At 38.9% G+C, this 20907-nt stretch overlaps 1 protein-coding gene across 4 annotated transcripts in view; it reads left to right on the top strand.

The window, feature by feature from the left end:
- Nucleotides 1–20507, top strand: part of WASHC3 (WASH complex subunit 3) — a 33558-nt gene extending 13051 nt beyond the window's left edge. For 3 of the 4 annotated variants that reach the window (XM_077828380.1, XM_077828388.1, XM_077828372.1), the window contains exons 6-7: nt 12318–12382; nt 18411–20507. In XM_077828380.1, the coding sequence (XP_077684506.1) occupies nt 12318–12382; nt 18411–18495 (150 nt within the window). In that variant the 3' untranslated portion in view covers nt 18496–20507. The remainder of the gene's footprint in view (nt 1–12317; nt 12383–18410) is intronic. The other variant, XM_077828405.1, reaches the window with a different exon arrangement.
- Nucleotides 20508–20907: the final 400 nt, after the last annotated feature.

Here is a 20907-nt window from a genome sequence, read left to right as displayed (position 1 = left end):
TAGACCATCACCTCTGTTATTCACTTCTCCCATTCATGCAAGATCTGATAGCTACAGTAGCATTAAGTGTGAAGGTAATAGGAAAATGTATATCTTTTAACTATTATGATATCTTTTTGGGGAGGGGAATCAGTCTACTTTTGCTCTTTCTGTCCCTCACCCATTCCGTTCCTCTCTTCTCTTGTTTGTTTTTCCTTCTCCCTTTACCGTGGACATACATACTGCTTTGCAGCTGGGTTCTCTTTATCCTAGGGTATTTCTCTCGACATGTGGCAGCTCCTGTCTCACTGATAGCTCCAGTTTCCTCTTCCCCTTAAGTAGCATTGATTCCACGTGAAGGCAAATAGACTGGCTGTTGCTCCATGTTTTCAGCCCCATCTATCAAGTGGTCCGTCCAGGCTGTTCTTAGTAATGAAAAGACTTGAAACAAAGAGGAGCCAGCACTATTTGACCTGTAAGTGATCCACTGAGCACCAGTGGCCCCATTTGAAAACCACCATCTTAGATTATTTATATAATAGATTAATTATTCTTAAATTTAAGAAAATGATGCTATAGTGAAAGGAAAAGTATATTCCTGTTCTTACATTCCTCCCTCCCAGAGAACACTTCACTGGTCTCCATTATTTTTCTAACAATTGTAACTCAAGTGCTCCTCATGATTTTAACTTGCAGAAAACTGTTATAATTAATTGAATATTCATATGTATTACATTTGCTGTGACATAAGCCTCTTAGCTCAATTTATACCTTTATAAAAGCTAGAGTAAATCTTATGATCTCAGGCAAAGTAAAGTGTAACACTAGATCTAGTTATGGATCAGAAACTGCTAGACTATTTACTTGTCTATTCAGATATCAGCCATGTGCACGGGAGCACATTTCTGCTTAATTTCATGTTAGTGGTATCATTAATATACCCGATCACACGGATGCAACACAGGTACCACTACATCAGAGATTTTATGGGTAGGCAAGTTTAAAAAAATCAATCAAATTGCAAAACTGTAGAAGATAGGCACCCCCAATTTTATATTTTATCGGTGTTAAACCTAAAATCAGAAGCCCTATTTTTGTTGGCACTTCATGTATAAATAGGGCATGAACAACGCTTAGATTTTTTTTTCCTCTACTTATTTACATTTGAAATATCTAATGTAAATCTGGTTTTTCCTGTTTTGCTGGAGATCCTAGAGATATGAATTACAGAACCAACCACATAATTCATCCCTTCTTCCCTGCAATTGAATTAATGGCAAGCAAAGCACTCAAGGTTCAAACTTGGTGCAGTTTTTGGGATCTACCACCAGACCTCGGTGCTGTCCCAGAAATTTTCTTTTAATTTTTTTTTTTGTGTAACAAATTGGCAGTTTATGGCTAGTTTATTACAAACTATTTGGAACACTTTGGGGTCAGTAGTACTGCTGGGAGGAGAACACTACGTTAACTTGTTGCTTTAATGCTTGATTTATTAATAGTAGGGTACCCAAGTCTTTTATACATAGTTACATTGATTTTAGTAACTGAGTGAGATCTCACTTTCCACATTTATCCTTTGTACTGGCAGTCCTGGTGACTCCATTGCCAGCAATAAATGGTGTGGTAGGAAAGTCAAACTTCCATGCTAAAAGTGAACATGCTTTTTATTTGTATTTGCCAAGACATTCTGTTCAAACAAATATTTTTAAAGTTACTCTCTCCTGATTAATGAATTATCTCAGTTCATGTAGCTGTTGCCAGCAGTGATTGTAGTACTAGGTAAGTTCTATCATCGGGTGACCAGATGTCCCGATTTTATAGGGACAGTCCAGATATGTGGGGCTTTTTCTTACATAGGTGCCTATTACCCCTCACCCTCTGTCCTGATTTTTCACACCTTGCTATCTGGTCACCCTATTCTATCATGAGAAGATGATTATAAACTACTAAGCAATATGTTCATTAAGTAGCAAAGCTGTTATGAGGATAGCTGTTCTCTAAAACAATAAAATAGCTAGCTTGTAGGCCTGGTTTGATCAGGTAATGTTTATACATTTACTGGATGTACACTGGTAAAACTACAGTGATCCCCTGCAAAGCAATGTAATATTGACTACATTAGATTGTCAAGAGCTTCCTTGTACAATGTGTCACATTTTACGGTTTAATGTGTTCTTACACTGCTTCTAAAGCATTAATATTTCACATAAACTTGTTTTGCAAGGCACAAATACTCTTTTCATGAATTATAAACAGTAAACATGTAATTACAAGATAAATACACTATATTTCTACCATCCAATTCATTCTACATGTTCAATGGTAATTACCATTTTGACTTAGCATAACTACCCAGTAATATTCTTCTACATGTACAGTGTTAGGCTGGGATTTTCAAAGAAGCTGAAGGAGTTAGGTGCCCAAATTCTGTTGAAAGACACCCAAATCCCATTGAATTTCAATTGCATCTGGATACCTAACTCGCTTTGGCTCCTTTTGAAAATCCCAGTCTAAAACCTGTGAAGAATACAGTAATGTCACAAATACGTAGTATGTGTTACTAAACTTAGAATAAGATACAGGTTTACTTGTTCCCTATAACAGTTTTAATATACAATGTTCATAGTATTTAAAATTAATTAGGTTTAAGACTAGCTTTGTAGATGAAGTAACATTTTGGAGGTGTTGGTTTGCTACAACATTTGTGGTTTACCCTGGAGATTAGCCTAAATAAAATTGATATTTAATCTTAAACATTAAAATGCCTTAATCATATGATTATCGCATGCAATTGCTACTAGGGAGAGTTAGTCATTTGGGTGCCTCAACTGTACATTTCTTGCCTGAACATATTTTGGATTTCTTTTAAATGTAACCTTAACTCTGAATTTCCAAGCATTAAAAAAACCCAGGTTTTGGGAAAATAACATCCCTGTAATGCTTTTTACCTTTAAATTACTTATACGTGCACTCAACTATGACTCCATCTTGACATAGTTCTTAGTTTAGGAATTTTCATTAGACTTCAGCAGAACTTAAACACTTGGATAAATAAAATATTTCATACTTTGTATACAATTGCTACATTTGCCTACATGAAGACAATCTTGAAAGTGCCAGATTGAAGGCAATGAAAACTAAGGTACTCTATTCAGTTTAGGTGCTGCATAGTTAGTGCAAGTGCAGATTTCCCTGCCATCTTGTCATAACTGTGTGGAGAGACTGCTTCCTGAGATAGAAAGAATGGTTCATTTCCATGCCTGTTCAGTCATTTACTTTTCTAATGCTGTAAGCAAGTGTGCTACTTGTGTTGGTGATTCTTTCTCATGCTCCTGTGAACATCTGCCCATCAGGTTCTGGACTGAAATCACCAATTTATTTTACCTGGCCCACTAAACATCTCTCGCGGGTAGAGAGACTGGTGGTAAATGCTGACCTGGCCTAGACAAAAATGGATGTAAATAAAAATTCTATCATTCTAAGCCATCCATGCACACTGCAGCTTCTATTTGTATTACATTTCTGTAGTAATGAGGACACTGTTTGAATCATAATTAACCATAAAGTTCCTGTTTATGAACACAGAGGTCATTCACTTATTTTAAGAAACATTTAGCAAATATATTAGAGACAGAAAAAACTCTTGGGCAGAGAATTACTTGGAAAGTTTTGTTGTTTTAAGTTCAAATATGTTTTTACTGATCTATAAAAGAAGCATCTGTAGTGGTGGGTAGATCAAATACAGCACTCGGATTAAAAATAAATTTATCTTAAATTTTAGAAGGAACACAACTACCTTGCAATAAGTCTTAAAAAAAAAAAAACTGGTCGTGAATGGAAATATTTTTCAAATCTGACAACTTATTCACAAAACTCCAAACTAGTAGTTCATATTTTCTGAGGAACACTCAGTTTGGTATGGTCTTAAATTCCCCTCACGTTGGCCATTAGACACATTGTTTTACTTGATTTATAAATCTAGTGTTTGGTGTGTTAAATTAGAATATTGGCAAATAAAGACTTTTCACTATATCAAAGGATGTGTGTTTTCATCTTAACCACTTCCAATTTCTCATGAGATTGATGGAAGCTGTGGGTGAAGACTATCCTTAACATTGTTTTTATAATACAGTATTCTTAGAAATTCTGAAACATAAAATTCTGGAAGAAAATATTCTTCCAAATAAGAAATAAAAATGCCTTTACAGAGACAAGGTGGGTGATGCAATATCTCTTATTTGACCAACTTCTCTTGGTGAAAGAGACAGGCTTTCGAACTATGCAGAACTCTTCTTAGAAGTTGGTTCGATAAAAGATATTACCTTACTTACCTTGTCTTTCTATTATCCTGGGACCAACAGAGCTGCAACAACACTGCAAACAAAAATTCCTTGGGCACTTATCAGAACCCGTCCTTACTGGATTTATGTACAAAATCTTTGTTGATATATCAAAACAGATAAAATACTATATAGGTTTTGCCATATCTGATCAGACCAGTAAGTCTGGTATTTTTGTTCAGTCTGAGCCAATATTTAAGTATTCAGAAAGTGAGTATGGGTTCCCATTTCACTTGCCTAGGCTAGGAACCCTAGAAGTAGCTGAACCTACACACAAGGTTTAGGCTAGGGATATTGGTAGTATTTTGGAATTACCTGCTAATAAAAAAAAATCCCAGGATAAGTGAATTTTTTACTTGTGTAAAGCTTTTTGTTTAGAATTGGATAGGAACATCACAGGCTTACACCTTTTTAATGTATTTTCATCACAGATAACAAATTCATGTAGAAGCTGACAAGTCTGATGTTTTCTGAAACTGCTACAACACAAGTGCAAAAGATTTAATTGTTCTGTTTTTCTAATTTAGTTGTTAAAACAATTAGCTTCAAGGACTTTTGAATTCTAAAATTCAGGAGAGAATTTTAGAGATTTTGTAGTTGTGTATCACTCCAAAGGGTTTATGCATTTAAAAAACAACCACCACCTTTGGGTTGAAGTTTCAATGTGGCAGATGGCAACAGAGCTGTGAGACACCCAGTAATAAAAGTAAATTAATAGATATCTGACACTATATTACAAACTCCTGAGCTTAATTGTTTGTTGAAAGTGATCACTTATATATAAAATTAGAATTGTGATTTTTTTTTCAGTGCAAGCACACACAGGAAAATACTAATCACAGTAACAAAATTAGCATTGCTATCCTTTCACCAGACTGGGCACTCTATGTTCTGTCTCCTGTGATGGTAGTACAGACATGATTCTCTAATCCATCAGTCATGGCTGCCTGCTCTTTTTTTTTTTTTTTTTTTTTTTTTACTTACCTTGGACAAACAGTATTTGTTCAGTGCCAGAAAATCCCACACTGCTGTTCATTTACCTTTTGAGGTCTCCCATGTCCTTTTTAGACCACCAGAAGCTCAGCCCCTTGGAGATCAGAAACTAGACACTTTCTTTTTGGCATGCAGTCATCCAGATGGTGTTTCTTGACCTCTGCAGCAGAGGATGGCAAAGCAACAAGTTTTCTTTGAGCAGTACTAGTGGAAACACAGGAGCAGATACTGTTGGAACATTCCTTTCAAAATGTTGTGGGCCAAACTGTTCTAGGGTATCCTGTCCAGAAGGAGAATGTTTAGGTGTTGCTGAATAAGCATACAAGCTGTTGAAGGGTTTGCAATGAAAGGAAGGCATTTTTCTCTCTAAATCTTAACATATGTATAATTGACCGCTTACATTCCAGTGCACACTCAGGCTTGAATTTATATATTGCTATTATATTCAGAGGAGTCATTTTAAATTGTGCTTCCATTCTTATGTCCTCTTTCCTGCTGCATCTGTTAACTATTTTCCCATTCTAATTGTTCCTTGAAATGTTCCGGATTAATAGTTATCCTTTCCTGCCTCTCTGGCCATACCTTCAGTGTATCTTTTAGGAGGTCCTCCTTTTCTGCCGGCCTTTCTCATTTTGTCCTCTTCTCAGTAATAACGGCTCACATGACTTCAACTTGCCATCTTACACTGTTGACTTGCAAATCTACCTGTCCGCTCCCAACTTTCCTCCTCTCGCTTAGTTTTACTCATCCTCTCTTTTTGGATGTATTGCCATAAGCTTAACATGGCCCAAACTGAACTGATGTTTCCTCCCAAACTCTTTCTGCTCCCTCTTTCTCTGCGACCACTGTCAACACCACAGTCCTCCTTGTCACCCATTCTCACAACTGGCAGGTTCAGGAAGGGAGTCCTCTCCAACAGCCTATTTGGTTTTTCAGATCCTGCCTGTGTCTAAATCTTGCCACTCCTTCTTGTATAATTTCCAACACTTTTTTTTTTTCCCCTCCAGTTCCTGCTAAAACTCTCATTCAGACTCTCACTTCTTGCCTTTATGATTGAAATATTCTCCTGTCTGCTCTTCCTGGTAACCTTATTCTGTGCCTCCCAATTCATACAAAACACAACTGCTAAAATAATCTTTCTTACCTGTTATCTGACCAGTGTCGCACACACCCCGCCCCTTGAATCCTTTCACTTCTACTCTCCTCCACTACATCAAGTTTAGGCTTCTTGCCCTTGCTTTCAAGGCCGTATGTAAATCACCCTTTCTTGCTTTCCCACTTTTTCCTGTTGCTTTAGTCACATCCACTCCACTGATGGTGCCTGCCTCAACACATTTCTCTGCTTCTCCCACAACTGTTCCCAAGCTCTCTTACATCTGGAATGCCCTTCATGAGTTGGAGGACTGCATGGTCTCTCTATGCTTTCAGCATTCTAATATTTCCTGAAGACCCACTTCTGCCATGACACACATGAGTAGCCAGTTAATAAATTAGATAATGTGATGGAAAGAACATAAGAATGGCCCTACTGGGTCAGATCAATGGTCCATCTAGCCGAGTAGCCTGTCTTCCAACAGTGGCTGGTGTCAGAGGCATTAGAGGGAATGAACAGAACAGTGCAATTTCAAGTGATTCATTCCTTGTCATCCAGTCCCTGGGCTGGACACCCAGAGCATGGAGTTGTGTCCTTGACCATCTTGGCTAATAGCCTTTGATGATGGACCTATCCTCCATAAACCCAGTTACACTTCTGGCCTTCACAACATCTCCTGGCAATGTGTTCAAGTTGACTGTGCTATGTCTGAGGAAGTACTTCCTTATGTTGTTTTAAACCTGCTGCCTATTAATTTCATTGGGTGACTCCTGGTTCATGTGTTATGTGAAGGAGTAAATAATACTTCCTTATTCACTTTTTCCACACCATTCATGATTTTATAGACCTCTCTCATATCCTCCTTTAGTCGTCTCTTTTCTAAACTGAAAAGTGCCAGTCTTTTTAATCTCTCCTCATATGGAAGCTGTTCCATGCCCCTAATCTTTTTTGTTGCCTTTCTCTGCCTTTCCAATTCTAATATCTTTTTTTGAGATGGGGAGATCAGAACTGCACACAATATTCAAGGTTGGACACACTCTGGATTTACATAGTGGGTTTGATATTTTTTCTCATATCTGTTCCTTTCAGAATAGTTTCTAACATTGCTAGCTTTTTTGACTGCCACTACAGATTGAGTAGATGTTTTCAGAAAATTATTGACGATGATTCCAAGATCATTCTTGAATGGTAACAGCTAATTTAGACCATATCATTTTGTATGTATAGTTGGGATTTTTTTTTTCAATGTGCATTACTTTGCATTTATAAACATTGAATTTCATCTGCCAGTTTCTTGCCCAGTTTTCTGAGATCCCTTTGAATGTCATCGCAGTCAGCTTTGGCCTTAACTGTCTTGAGTAATTTTGTATCTTCTTTTTACCACCTCACTGTTTACCCCTTTTTTCCAGATCACTTACAGAGGTTGAACAGCACTAGTCCAGTACAAATCCTTAAGGGATCCTGCTGTTTACTTCTCTCTCTTGTGAAAACTGACCATTTATTCCTACCTTGTTTCCTATCTTTTAACCATTTACTGGTCCATGAGAGGACCTTCCCTCTTAACCCATGATTGCTTAATTTGCTTAAAAGCTGTTGGTGTGGTACTTTGTCAAAGGCTTTCTGAAAGTCTCAAGTGGATCATCCTTGTGCATGTGTTTGCTGACACCATCAAAGAATTCTAATAGATTAGTGAGGCATGATTTCCCCATATAAAAGCCATGTTGACTTTCCCCAGCATGCCATGTTCATCTGTGTGTCTGATAATTGTGCTCTTTCCTAGAGTTTCAGCCAACTTGCCTGGTACTGAAGTTAGGCTTACTGGCCTTTAATTGCCAGGATCACCTCTGGAGTCTTTTTTAAAAGTCAGTGTCCTATTAGCTATCCTCCAGTCATAAGGTACAGAGATGGATAAATTAAACAGTAATAAATCACCAGGACCAGATGGTACTCACTTGAGAGTTGTGAAGGAACTCAAATATGAAATTGCAGAACTACGAACTGTGATATGCAACCTGTTGCTTAAATAATTTTGTTCCAAAACCACCTCTATGGACACCTCAGTCTTGGACAGTTCTTCAGATTAGTCACCTGAAAAGAATGCCTCAGGTGTGGGAATCTCCCTCACATCCTCTGCAGTGAAGATCAGTGCAAAGAATTTATTTAGCTTCTCCTCAATGGCCTTCGCTTCCTTGAGAGCTCCTTTATCACTTTGTAGCCCTTCTGATTGTTTGGTGGGCTTTCTGCTTCTGAGATACTTGAACATTTTTTTTTTTTGCTCTTAGTTTGTCTGTTTTGCTCTTTGCTCTTCAAATGCTTTTTTGGCCTGTCTCATTGTACTTTTACACTTAACTTGCCAGAGTTTATGTTCCTTTCTGTTTTCTTCAGTATAATTTGACTTCCAATTTTTAAAGACTTCCTTTTTGTCTCTAGCCACCTCTTTTACTCTGTTTAGCCGTGGTGGCCTTTTTTATTTTGTTTGGTCCTCTTGCCCCTCCCCTCCCCCCTTTTTTTTTAATTTGGGGTTACATTTAGTTTGAGCCTCTGTTACGGTGTTTTTAAATAGCTTCCATTCATCTTGTGTACATTTCATTTTTGTGACTCTTCTTTTTAATTTCCATTTAACTAGCTTCCTCATTTTTTATGTAGTTGCACTTCTTGAGGTTAAATGATACTGTCGTTGGTTTCACTGGTATTTTTCCGCTCCCATAAGGATGTTAAATTTTATTACATTATGGTTGCTATTACTGAGTGATTCAGCCATTCACCTCTTGAACCAGATCCTGTGGTCCACTTAGGACTAAATCAAGAATTGCCTCTCCACTTCTGGGTTCCAGGACTAGCTGTTCCAAGAAGCAGTCATTAATGGTGTCAGAATTTTCTCAGCATTCCATCCTGAGGTGACATGAATCCAGTCAACATGAGGATAGTTGAAATCCCCCATTATTATTAGATTTTCTGGTTTTGTAGCCTTTCTAATCACCCTGAGCATTTCTAACCACTTCTGGGTTCCAGGACTAGCTGTTCCAAGAAGCAGTCATTAATGGTGTCAGAATTTTCTCAGCATTCCATCCTGAGGTGACATGAATCCAGTCAACATGAGGATAGTTGAAATCCCCCATTATTATTAGATTTTCTGGTTTTGTAGCCTTTCTAATCACCCTGAGCATTTCACAGTCACCATCACTATCCTGGTAAGGAGATCAGTAGTATATTCCTACTGCTATACTCTTATTATTCAAATATGGGATTTCTATCCATAGAGTTTCTGTGATACAGTTTGATTTATTTAAGATTTTTACTGTATTTGACTCTGTTCTTTCACATACAGTGTCACTCCCCCACAAGCAAGACCTACTCTATCATTCCTATATATTTTGTACCCTGGTATTACTATGTCCCATTGATGATGATGATGATCATCATCATCATTCCACCAAATTTCTGTGATGCCTATTATATTAATATCCTCATTTAATACCAGGTGCTCAAGTTCATCCATCTTAGTATTTAGACTTCTAGCATTTGTGTACAAGCACTTATAAAATCTGTCAATATTTAGTTGTCTGCCTTCATGTGATGTAATTGAATGGGATACTTTTGTTTTTGACTGTTTCACTTTAGTTCCTAACTGTACTTTATCAACTTCTATCCTCTTCTCTTTACAAGGATATAGAGTATCCCCTTTAATAAATCCTTCCCAGAGGGGTGGCTCTGTCCAAACGATGTGCTCCTCTGTATGTCAGCTTTCCCCAACTCTTTTTAGTTTAGAAATTCCTCTACAACTTTTTAATTTTACATGCCAGCAATCTGGTTCTGTTTTGGTTTAGGTAGACCCCATCCTTTCTGTCTAGGCTCCTCCTTTTCCGAAAGGTGTCCCACTTCCTAATAAACCAAAATCCTTCCTCTGAACACCCTTGTCTCATCCATTCATTGCGGCCATGCAGTTCTTCCTGTCTAAGTGGCCCTATGTGTGGAAATGGAAGCAGTTCGGAGAATGCTTCCCATGGACGTCCTGGACTTGAATCTCTTACCTAGCAGCCTAAATTTGGCCTCCAGGATCTCTCTCCTACCTTTCCCTGTCATTGGTACCTATGTGTGACCATCCATATATGTCTATCAAGACATCTTGAGAGGTCTTCACCATGCAGTTCTCCTGGTCATCTTCTGGAATCCACCATTTCTATTACTTGTCTCTTCCTAATAACTGGGTTCCCCTCCCCTAGAGGGGTAGACTTAATGTGAGATGAGACCATGACATCATCTGGAAGAATTGTCCAAACTATGGGATTGTTTCCTTCTGCTCCAGTTTGATGTTCTCCTTCCTCCAGATTTTCATCCTCCTTAACAGCACGGAGACAATCAGACTGGGGGGTGGAACTGCTTTACTGTGTCCCTGAAAGTCTCATCTATATATCTCTGTCTCTCTTAGCTCCTCCAGTTCAGCCATTCTGATTTAAAGAGCCTGTACTTGGTCTCTTAGGCTCATGAGTTGCTTGCACTGAATGCACACGTACACCACCTGTCCATGAGACAGGTAATTATACATGCTGCATTCAGTGCAATAAACTAGAAGCCCCCACATCTGCACCCTGTCTGCTCTAGGGCTTCCTCTATTGACATCCAGTCCAGTTTTCCTGCTTTTTCAACTCCCAATTTGTTTGTTAATTTTGAGTGAACTAGTCATTAAACTGAAATGAAGAAATAAGCTCTCTGTACCTACAGAGGAGGCCACTGCTGTCCAAAGCTGGTTAAACACTTCAGCAAACTCTGGGTGCTTCACCAGTAGCTTCCACCCATTCAGTGGTTTGACTTTCTTTAAAACTTAGGAGCAAATATGTACTAAATATTTAATTTTAATAGATTTTAGTAAATGTAGGTCTTAACATTGACAACCTGTCATATTTAATTTAATAGTTTAAAAAAAAAACACCTTTAATTTTAAATAAAAAATCCTTTAAAGTTTGTTCTTTTTTTTTTTTTTAATCCCCTCCTGACTGGCTACATAAAGGCAGAAAGGATGTGTGTTCAGTTATCGGGTTCAGTCCCACTTCTTGCACTGTTAAGCAGTCGAATGTTTGTTACTCTTGGCATTGTAACATGTAATTGCTAACTTCACTTTTAAGTCATTAAACACAAACAAATCTAGTTTCATCTTGTGTACCAAATAGTTTGCCCTTTTTTGTAGACTATAACCTATTAGAATACCTAATTTTAAAGCATATGGAAAATATTGATGGAGCAGTGTCTTTATGAATTAAATAACCTTGGATTGTTACTCTCTTCCTGACTTCTTAATTTTTTGTAAGATAGAAAATACTTGAACATCTGCTGTAAATTAAGAATGAATACTGTATTAGGGACTAAAGTTAAACGTGCATGTGCATAATTTTATTGTGAGTAGTTACACATATGTAAGGTCAAAGCCTTGGAGTACTAGGCACTTCAGTAATGGTAAAATGACTGACTCTGCCCAAACGGGGTTACAGTCTTAAACAGACAATATACAGATGATGAAGGGGATGTAGCAAAAAGCAAATGGTTGAACAATGAAGTTTAGAAAGTGCAACAGTTTTGGTTTTGAACATATATTATATTAATGGTGTCAGCTGTATTGCTGATGCCTACAATTGTAAATACAGATCACCCTCTCTATTCCTTGTTTAAGCAGAGAAATCCCTCCGAAGCTTAAAATGATAAACATTTGCCCTGTTGCTCCAGGTGCCACCATAGCTAAAGAGTTTCCATATACTTATTCAACAGCAGTGATATGGTTCAGTCAGCACAGAAAAGCATTGCACATGATCTGTGCCTAAAAGCAACTGTGGAGTCTATTTGTTCCAGTAGATTTTCACTTTTTGGTTAGTAGTAGTAGTATACCACTTAAACACTCTTTTTTTTCCCCTCCCTCACAGGGTGTTCCTGTAATGGCAATAAGAAACAAAATGCTTTCTGAGGGGCTAGACCCAGATCTCCTTGAGTAAGTAATACTTCTATCTTTATACTAGAGTTGGAGTGCTATGCACTTAAAGGCTTCAGTTATGCTGTCTGGAGTGGATAATGACCTATTTCAGGGCAGGTACCTCAAACAGGTAGTATGTTCTACAGTTAGATTTTACCAAGCTGGCAATGAATGTGAACTCCTGGATCACTAGAACAGTCTTACCATGGAGTCACAGACAGTCCCCTTGTACTCTCCAGTCTATCGTACCACCCCAGCAAACTGGATTTAGTGATAAATGGTCACTTACACCAAAAATTCAGGTTGCTTTCAGTCCCAGGAGACTAGTCACTTACCTCAGATCAATTGGAACCCTAGATCTTACACCAAAGACTATGCCTGAAGCCAATCCTATAATAACCTATCTGAAGGTTTATTAACTAGGAAAAATAAATGTGTGTTAAAGCAAGCAAACACATACACCTAAATGAGTTATCTAAATCCTAAGTGACAAAGTTGTTTTCTACTGAAAGGAAGGAACCCATGGTAGTTTTGAATTGGGGGATCTAGATATATTGCGAGCCAGTAGTGCTGCTTCTGATTGATTCGTTGGAGATGGTGATTTTTGCAGAAGAGTAAACAGCATTACTTTCACCAGCGATTTCCCAATGATGTCACCCTGTTCCTGGAAGTTGGTCTACTTCTGTCTCTATTCTCTTGCCAGCAGACACAGCAAGGGAATTACTTGGCTGATTCAGTCATCAACCTTCCTTAACACCTTTGTGGCCTCATCCAAGTGCTATAGGATTCTGTTAGCTTCTTCATGAGCAGCCAGTGGAAGGGAGCCAAATGGAGTCTGGTATCTGGCTGTGCTAGCCTGGGCCCAGAGGTGTAGAATGCTACCACTGCTTCTATCATGTAAAAGGTGGAGTTCCTCTGGTGTTCACCTGCTTCATCTAGTGACATGGCATTTTGTGTCTCCTGCAGCTCTCTATGATTGTGGCGTGCTTCACGGGATAGCTGAAGTGGCCATAGAGCTTTCTAGTTGTTGACAGCAGTGCCAGCAACTTTGCATTCCCATCCAGAAATTCCATCACAATCAGCCTGAGGTGGTGAGCAATGCAAGGGACATGTGAAGCCACCATCATGCTCTGCTTTTTTGATGCTCACTCCATTATCTCTTGCCACAAACCCAGCAAAGAGATTGAGGGGCTGTAGGCATCCTAGACAGTACACAGTTTGTCCAAGATGTTTGAGGATTTATGCTGTTTATCAAATCCAGATACGCAAAGCGTGGCATTCCATCAATTAAAGATGTTCATGTTGTTGGTGCTATGGTTAGTCTTTCCATTCTCCTCCAGTGGACTGTAAGACATGTAGTTGTCTGATCACTAGTCCACATATCCATGATTAGGTTCATGCTCCCACCTTCACAGTTAACCAGTCCAAGCTGTACTGCACTTCTCACAGCACCACCAAGGTCTGGCGCTGCCTTTTACACAAAATGAGCAGCTAGGGATCTGCCACCTGGGGGCAACTGCAGCCACAAAGCATCTGAAGCCCTCACCCTCCATGTGGGAAGAAGGAAGCATGTCCATGGCCAGCATTCTCACACATAATCTGGTCAGTTTCACTGTTGCATTCATATTTTTGCCCCCGTACTCCATTAGGGTCTGAGTGGTACTGCAGAGCTTAGCTGACAAAGTTGTGGAAAGCATTGGTGGTGTCACAGTCAACATCTGCTCTTTCGTAGTTAGAGTGCCTTTTAGCTTTCCTCCAAGTCCTGAGCTTGCTCAATCACAGCTTAGTCTCTCCCTCTTTTTGCAGAGCTGGCAAATAGCACTGGTAATGTCCACAGTATCAATTTTGGAATGTTCCCAAACCTGCAATGCAGTTGCTTATTTGCATTTTCAGGAAGGGATTGGAGGATTATAGCTCATGATGACTCTTGCTGCTGAGAAAAATGCACAACCTTCCCCCTCCTCCCCCCCCGGAGTTTCCACCAGAGCTATATCGAGCAGAGATGGAGGCAGGTTCCTCTTTCCCCATCTCCCCCCTGCCCCCACACTGCACCTGAGAGCTGAGACTACCAATACCAACCACATCCTTTCTGGAAGTGAAATAGTGGAACAGAGTGTTTAGAGGGAGCTGATGGTCTCTGGCCAGTGGCCTGCTGCTGTCTCTCAGCCTTTACAAGAACAACTTCATGTGATGCTGGATTAAGTGGAGGCATGCCACTAATCTCACCAGCAACAGCACCACCCCCATGCTGAGTGGTCAGCTGTGCCACAGGGAAATATTCCTGTTCAGAGGAGCTGTGTGCCTCGGGCAAAGTGGATATTGGTGGTTCCCATACCTTCACTTCCAGCTGTGTGTGCTGCAGAGCTTCTCCACTCTGGACCACTTTTGGAAGCTTGCCTATTTAGCACTCAAAAGTGCACCATGCAAGAACGCTATTTGCAAGCAGCCACATGCTGCAGTCTCCTGGATCCACTGAAAAAGATTGGTTTCAGAGTAGCAGCCGTGTTAGTCTGTATTTGCAAAAAGAAAAGGAGTACTTGTGGCACCTTAGAGACTAACAAATTTATTTGAGCATAAGCCTTTGTGAGCTAGAGCTCACTTCATCGGATGCATTCAGTGGAAAATACAGTGGGGAGATAGAGAACATGAAACAATGGGTGTTACCATACACACCGTAAGGAGAGTGATCACTTAAGGTGAGCTATTACCAGCAGGAGAGCATGGGGTGGCGGGGCAGGAGCCCTTTGTAGTGATAATCGAGGTGGGCCATTTCCAGCAGTTGACAAGAACGTCTGAGGAACAGTTGGGGGAGGGGGGGGGGGAATAAACATGGGGAAATAGTTGTCCTTTGTGTAATGACCCATCCACTCCCAGTCTTTATTCAAGCCTAAGTTAATTGTATCTAGTTTGCAAATTAATTCCAATTCAGCAGTCTCTCGTTGGAGTCTGTTTTTGAAGTTTTTTTGTTGAAGTATTGCCACTTTTAGGTCTGTAATTGAGTGACCAGAGAGATTGAAGTGTTCTCCAACTGGATTTTGAATGTTCTAATTCTTGACATCTGATTTGTGTCCATTTAGTCTTTTACGTAGAGACTGTCCGGTTTGACCAATGTACATGGCAGAGGGGCATTGCTGGCACATGATGGCAGATATCACATTGGTAGATGTGCAGGTGAATGAGCCTCTGATAGGCTTGAACCATGGCAGGGTTAGGTGAAATCAATGAATTAAATAAGTCTGCCTCTTACAGCAATAGAACCACCCCAGGTACAGGGCTCAGAGAGAGAACCTGTAATCTACTAGGCTGGGAGAATCTTCTCAAAAAGATGCTGATGCAGAAAGCAGGCTGCTTTCTCTTCTTGCAGGCATGGCATCACGCAAACACAATCAAACCCTCAGTCACAAGGGTGAACCAATCTGAAACTGTGTAGTCAGCCAATCAGTGAACACACAGGGCATCATGTGACCAACTACAAGAAAAGTTGGAACAAAATAGAAAACTCAGAATAATGCTCATTGGAACAAAATGGTAAAACCAAAACAAAATGAAATTCTCAACCTTTTAATCATCCTTTTTATGAATTTTTTTCATAAAAATAGTTTCAGAAAATTTTTCAGTTTTGACAAAACTACATGTTTTTTGGCAAAAATTTCAACCAGCTGTAGTACATACCTTGTTTTGAACAGCCTATTCTGAAACAAGCACTTTCTTTTAATAAGGTAAAGATTGTGTCTTTAGGAATAACTACTAAAATACTATACACTAGTCTGATCAGTAAGACTGTTTTTAAAAACCCCATACAGTGGAAATGCAAGGTAGAAGGTAGTCAGCAAAACCTTGTTTGAAAATCCTAGGCACTTTTTGTCTCTTAAAATGTTACCATTTGTTACTAATTTTTTGTAAATGTCCCTCTTTTATGTCTAGGTGTATAAGGCAGGATTCTAACAGTGAAACTAAACCAGAAAAGGCTGCTCATTAGAAGTTGAAACATGTTCCTTATTTTAAAATGTCGCAGATATTGGCTTGAAAATGCTGGGAAGGAATTATACGTCATTTGGGATCATCCTCAACCCCTTCTGCAAAGTACTAACATTCAGGCAGATGGTCTTAAAATTGTTGATATGGAAATCTCTGCGTAGATAACTTACCTGTACAAAGCAAACTAATTGTTTGGCAAAGTGTGTATTTGCTTTTAAATCTGCAAGCAAAAACTTGAAGGATTCCTCCTGGGGAAAATTTGTTTTGAAAAACAGATACAACTTGAAAGCATTTTGGTACCAAAACAGGCAGTCTTCCCTTCTTTCCCAACCCTTCCATTTGCCCTGCAAGAAGGGGTTAGAGAAGGGAGGCCCATTTCCAGGGCCATAGAAATCTAACTGTCCTCCTGCATGGCAGTCACACTGTCGCTAGATCTTTAGCTTGGCCTGGCCTATTCTTCTATTCCCTTTTCAAAAAGGTACTATGGCACTTTCTTCAGTTTTCATACCAGAAATCAGGTGATCTAGTCTCTCCCTGCTGCTTCCCAGTGTCTGAAGTGACTTTTCTGAAGGCAGCACTTTCTCTGACTGGAAAGAAATGCTGTTTCTAGTGGGATGTAGTTTCTCTTCCTTCTCTATCGTCTTTCCTCTCCACTATTGGCTTGTGACTTTTAAAATTCCATATTGACCTTAGCTCTGAGTCTTTCCGCCCTTCCTTCCCCCATGTTTCCTTATTTTTTATTTTTCTTACACATCCTATTTTGTTCTCACCTGTACTTTTGAACTTCAGGGATTAACCACTGTTGCCCTAATCTTGTCTGCGGGTCTCTACAGATCAAATTGCTGCAGTGCCATGGTAATAAGGAATAATCCTGAAGGGTGCTGTTCGTATGGGATATGCATGGGAAAGCAGAACCTTTGTTGTGTGTTCTCATAGGGCTATAACACATCAAGTGACTCAGTGTAGGCACTTCAGGCATCTAAATCAAACAAATTCAAGTGGATTTAATATGTGCAAAATTGAGGCTGGAAAGCACCTCTGTGGCAGGTATTAGGAGATGACCATTAGATATGGGATACTATGGCATGATTGACTTGGCAGTTATGATATCTGATTCTATATTAATGTATCTTGCAGGTGGTAATTAACTATGAACTGAGAAGTTGGTTTTCATTCATTTGAACCCTCCACTACTCTCAAATATAGGTACCTTCCATCCCTATGTACACACTTAATGTCAAATTGTACCAGGAGTGATGTCCCATCCGGCACTTACCTTTGTCACATTTCACAAACTAAGCAGGATTGAGCCTGGGAAATACTTGGCTGGGGGACTTCCAAGAAAAAACAGGTCCTGCAGGAAGTGATACTGGTGATTCATTAGGTGGCACGCTTTCCCCAGAGTTTACACAGAACAAACGTTCTGGCATGGTATTAGCATATCTAAGAATACACTACTTCCTGTATTTCAGAGTAAATGCAAGAAGCTTGACCGCTTGTAGTCATTGAAGACTTTCTGCAAGTCAGATTTTCAGTCCTGGTATCCTAGCCAAATTCCAGTCTGAGTGATTAATTGTTCTTGCCTACCTAAAACTATCCTACTGTTTTAGTTATGTACTGTATTCACTTCCTGTCATGTACTGTTTTCACTGCTTAATGGTGCACAGCATGTTCCATTCTGTAATGGTCCTAGAACTCCTGAAGATTGTACAAGAATTTGGATTAATCAATAGTGTCTGCTTTCAGCTTTCTCTTCAGGTGCCAGTCAAACTTCTTTTAGTGACTAAGGAATTTTCTGGTGATCTCTTAATGTGCCTCCAATCTGAACTCTACTGGGTCTTCAGAGCTTGCAGTCCACTGGATTTTAAGTTACACATCAGTTGAAAATGAAGTGGTTCTAACCCAATATATTTTTATATCTTAGATTGTAAACTTGGGTTTTGTTTTTAAAATGCTGTGTAAATTTATGGTGAAAGCTGCTAAATAAACCAAGCTATTAGTAGCATTTTGATCATATTTTTTTTTCCCCTGGAATTTAACGAAGTGTAATCTTTCCCTTCACTTTTAGAACACCAGATGCCTTAGTGCCTGCCTGGGGAGATGAAGTGAATGCAGAAGAAAGTTCTGACAGTGAATCTTCATTTAGTGACTAAAGAGACTGATTTCTGCCTTAGAACTTCTGATAAGTGCTATATATTCCATGCTTTTTATATTATAGCAGGAGAATAGTAAATAATTATTCATATGGCTCAAACAAAACCAAACACCTTTTTTGGTGCTGTGGTCCTCGTGTTCTCTTCCAGGAAGTTTTGACAGACAGACAGACACATTCAACCTGAACTAAGAGCCCAATCAGTATAGCTCATAATGCATTATCACAAGCTGAGAAGGCCTTATACAAGATTCTTCTGTCTTTCAGAAGTAAAAAATACTATTTATATATTAAACTGTCATTTGTGAAACTCTAATAAAGACTTTTGTCTGATATGATTAGACTTGTAATTTAACATTTTGTTTATCTAAATTCATTCTTCCTATCCCATAGCTTGCAGGCTAGGCTTTTCAAATTGGAATGGCCTAATTTCAGACTGATGCACTGTAATGTTCCTTATGCTATGATTTTATACTTAAATGATGCAGCAAGAAATACAAAAGTTAGCTATTTTATAATGAACACAATGAGTTCTGTATTGCAAACTGATCTAAAAATCAGATATTCAGAAAAATTAACTCTAACTTTCAAAGTGTAAACTGGTATTCTGGCTTCAGACTAAATTTGATATAAAGTTTGATAAAGAAATTTCTGTGTTTTAAAAAAAAATGAATCTGTATAAATCCAGATTAGACTGGAGTACAAGGCTACACAACTCCAGCGAGTTGTTCTGAAAATGGCATTGTGAAGGAAGTGGGTTACTGGAAGATTAACGGAATACTGAAGCCTGTCACCACTTAGTCACTGTGACACAGGTCAGTAATAACCAAAAGTAGAAACCATCCTCTGACAGCTGTTTGGCTCATTTGAAGTGATCTGTGGTCGTAGTCCATCTTCTGTTGGACAAGAAACCCTCTTATAATTGGTGTCCTTTTTGATAGTTTCAGCAGAGAAGCCAAGGATTCATTTTACCCAGATGATAAACCATCCTCTCACCTCTGGAGTTGATGTCTTTGAACCAGCGTAAAGCTACGTGGTGGGGGGGAGGAGGTATGAGGAAACCCATTCTGTGCCTGACTTATCCACAGAGCGAATATCTTTTTCTAAAACACTTAATTCACTGTATGGACCAAACAGCTTGAAATTCTGTAAGACTTGTATGATACCATGTATTTTACATCAAATTCTTCAGTGTACTTGGTCTCAGCGGGTCTCAATTGAATTCCTACACTGAAATGTTAAGCTAAGTGGAGCAGAACTACTAGATTGGCTGTATCTTTTAAATAACATCTTTTCACGTTCATCTTAAAACACAGAGGGAAGACTAGAACTGCAGCTTTGATTATGAGCAAACATATCAGGTTTTATTAGAGAGCTCATTACATCGTCCTACCTTGAGCAGTGCTTCAGATAAAGGCTTTGCTCCAGCAAGTCATCTGCTCATTCTGTAACTTTTAAGGACAGCTCTTATATAAGCACAATGGGAAGAGAGAAACTCTGGCCTGGTCTACGCTTAAAAATTAGATTGGCGACGCATGTCACATAGGGGATGTGAAAAAATTCACAGCCCTGAGCACTGTAGTTGAGCCGCCTTATGCCCCAATATAGACACAGCTAGGTTGACAGAAGAATTCTTCCAAAAACCCCTTCCATCGCTGTAGAAATTTTCTATAACTATGGCATTACAGTGGCAAAGCTGCAGTGCTGTATCTGTGCTGCTGTAGCTTCCGTAGTGTGGACATAGCCTCTCTGTATAACCTCTACATTTAAAATATCTATAACCCATATGAAAGCCTATGTGCACTAAAGAATAACTAGTGAGTATTAATAGATGAAGTTTAAGCTAGCATTTGCTCAAGTAATAAGTATTAAGATATGTTAGCAATAAATAGTTATTTCAGAACTTAAATGTTTATTATTCTTTCACATATAGTAAGACACTGGTACTTCATGAAGTCTATTTGAAACTGATTGAAGCACGTGTATATAATTAAAGCTATGTTTTGTAAACAAGTTGTGATTGTTCATTGTATAACCAATATGAAAATCTTTGCTCTGACTGTTTCACAGAATTGTCATAATCTTATTTAAAACAAGTTAACATTTTTACATTTCATTTTCTTATTGGTGGAGTTGCACAGTGATCACTTTACACTGTTACATAAGGCTAACTGTGGAGGATTTGTAATCGTCTCTAAAGGTAAATTTTATTTTTCTACATATCTTGATTCTGAATGTGCTAAAGTAGTGATAGTCTTGTGGGGAAGGGAGGGGGCAAGATTTTTAAAAAGAGGAGCAAATAGACTTCTCAGTCCATATTTAGGCAACTAAATAAGTGACCTGACTCTCAAAACTGCTGAGGATCCAGCAGCTCCCACTGAAATCCCAGTAGTGACCTGCATTCTTGCTTTAA

Source organism: Eretmochelys imbricata, chromosome 1, assembly GCF_965152235.1.
Source record: "Eretmochelys imbricata isolate rEreImb1 chromosome 1, rEreImb1.hap1, whole genome shotgun sequence".
Taxonomy (NCBI): Eukaryota; Metazoa; Chordata; order Testudines; family Cheloniidae; genus Eretmochelys; species Eretmochelys imbricata.
Note: the sequence above shows the minus strand (reverse complement) of the source record. Positions and strands in the feature narration are given on the sequence as shown.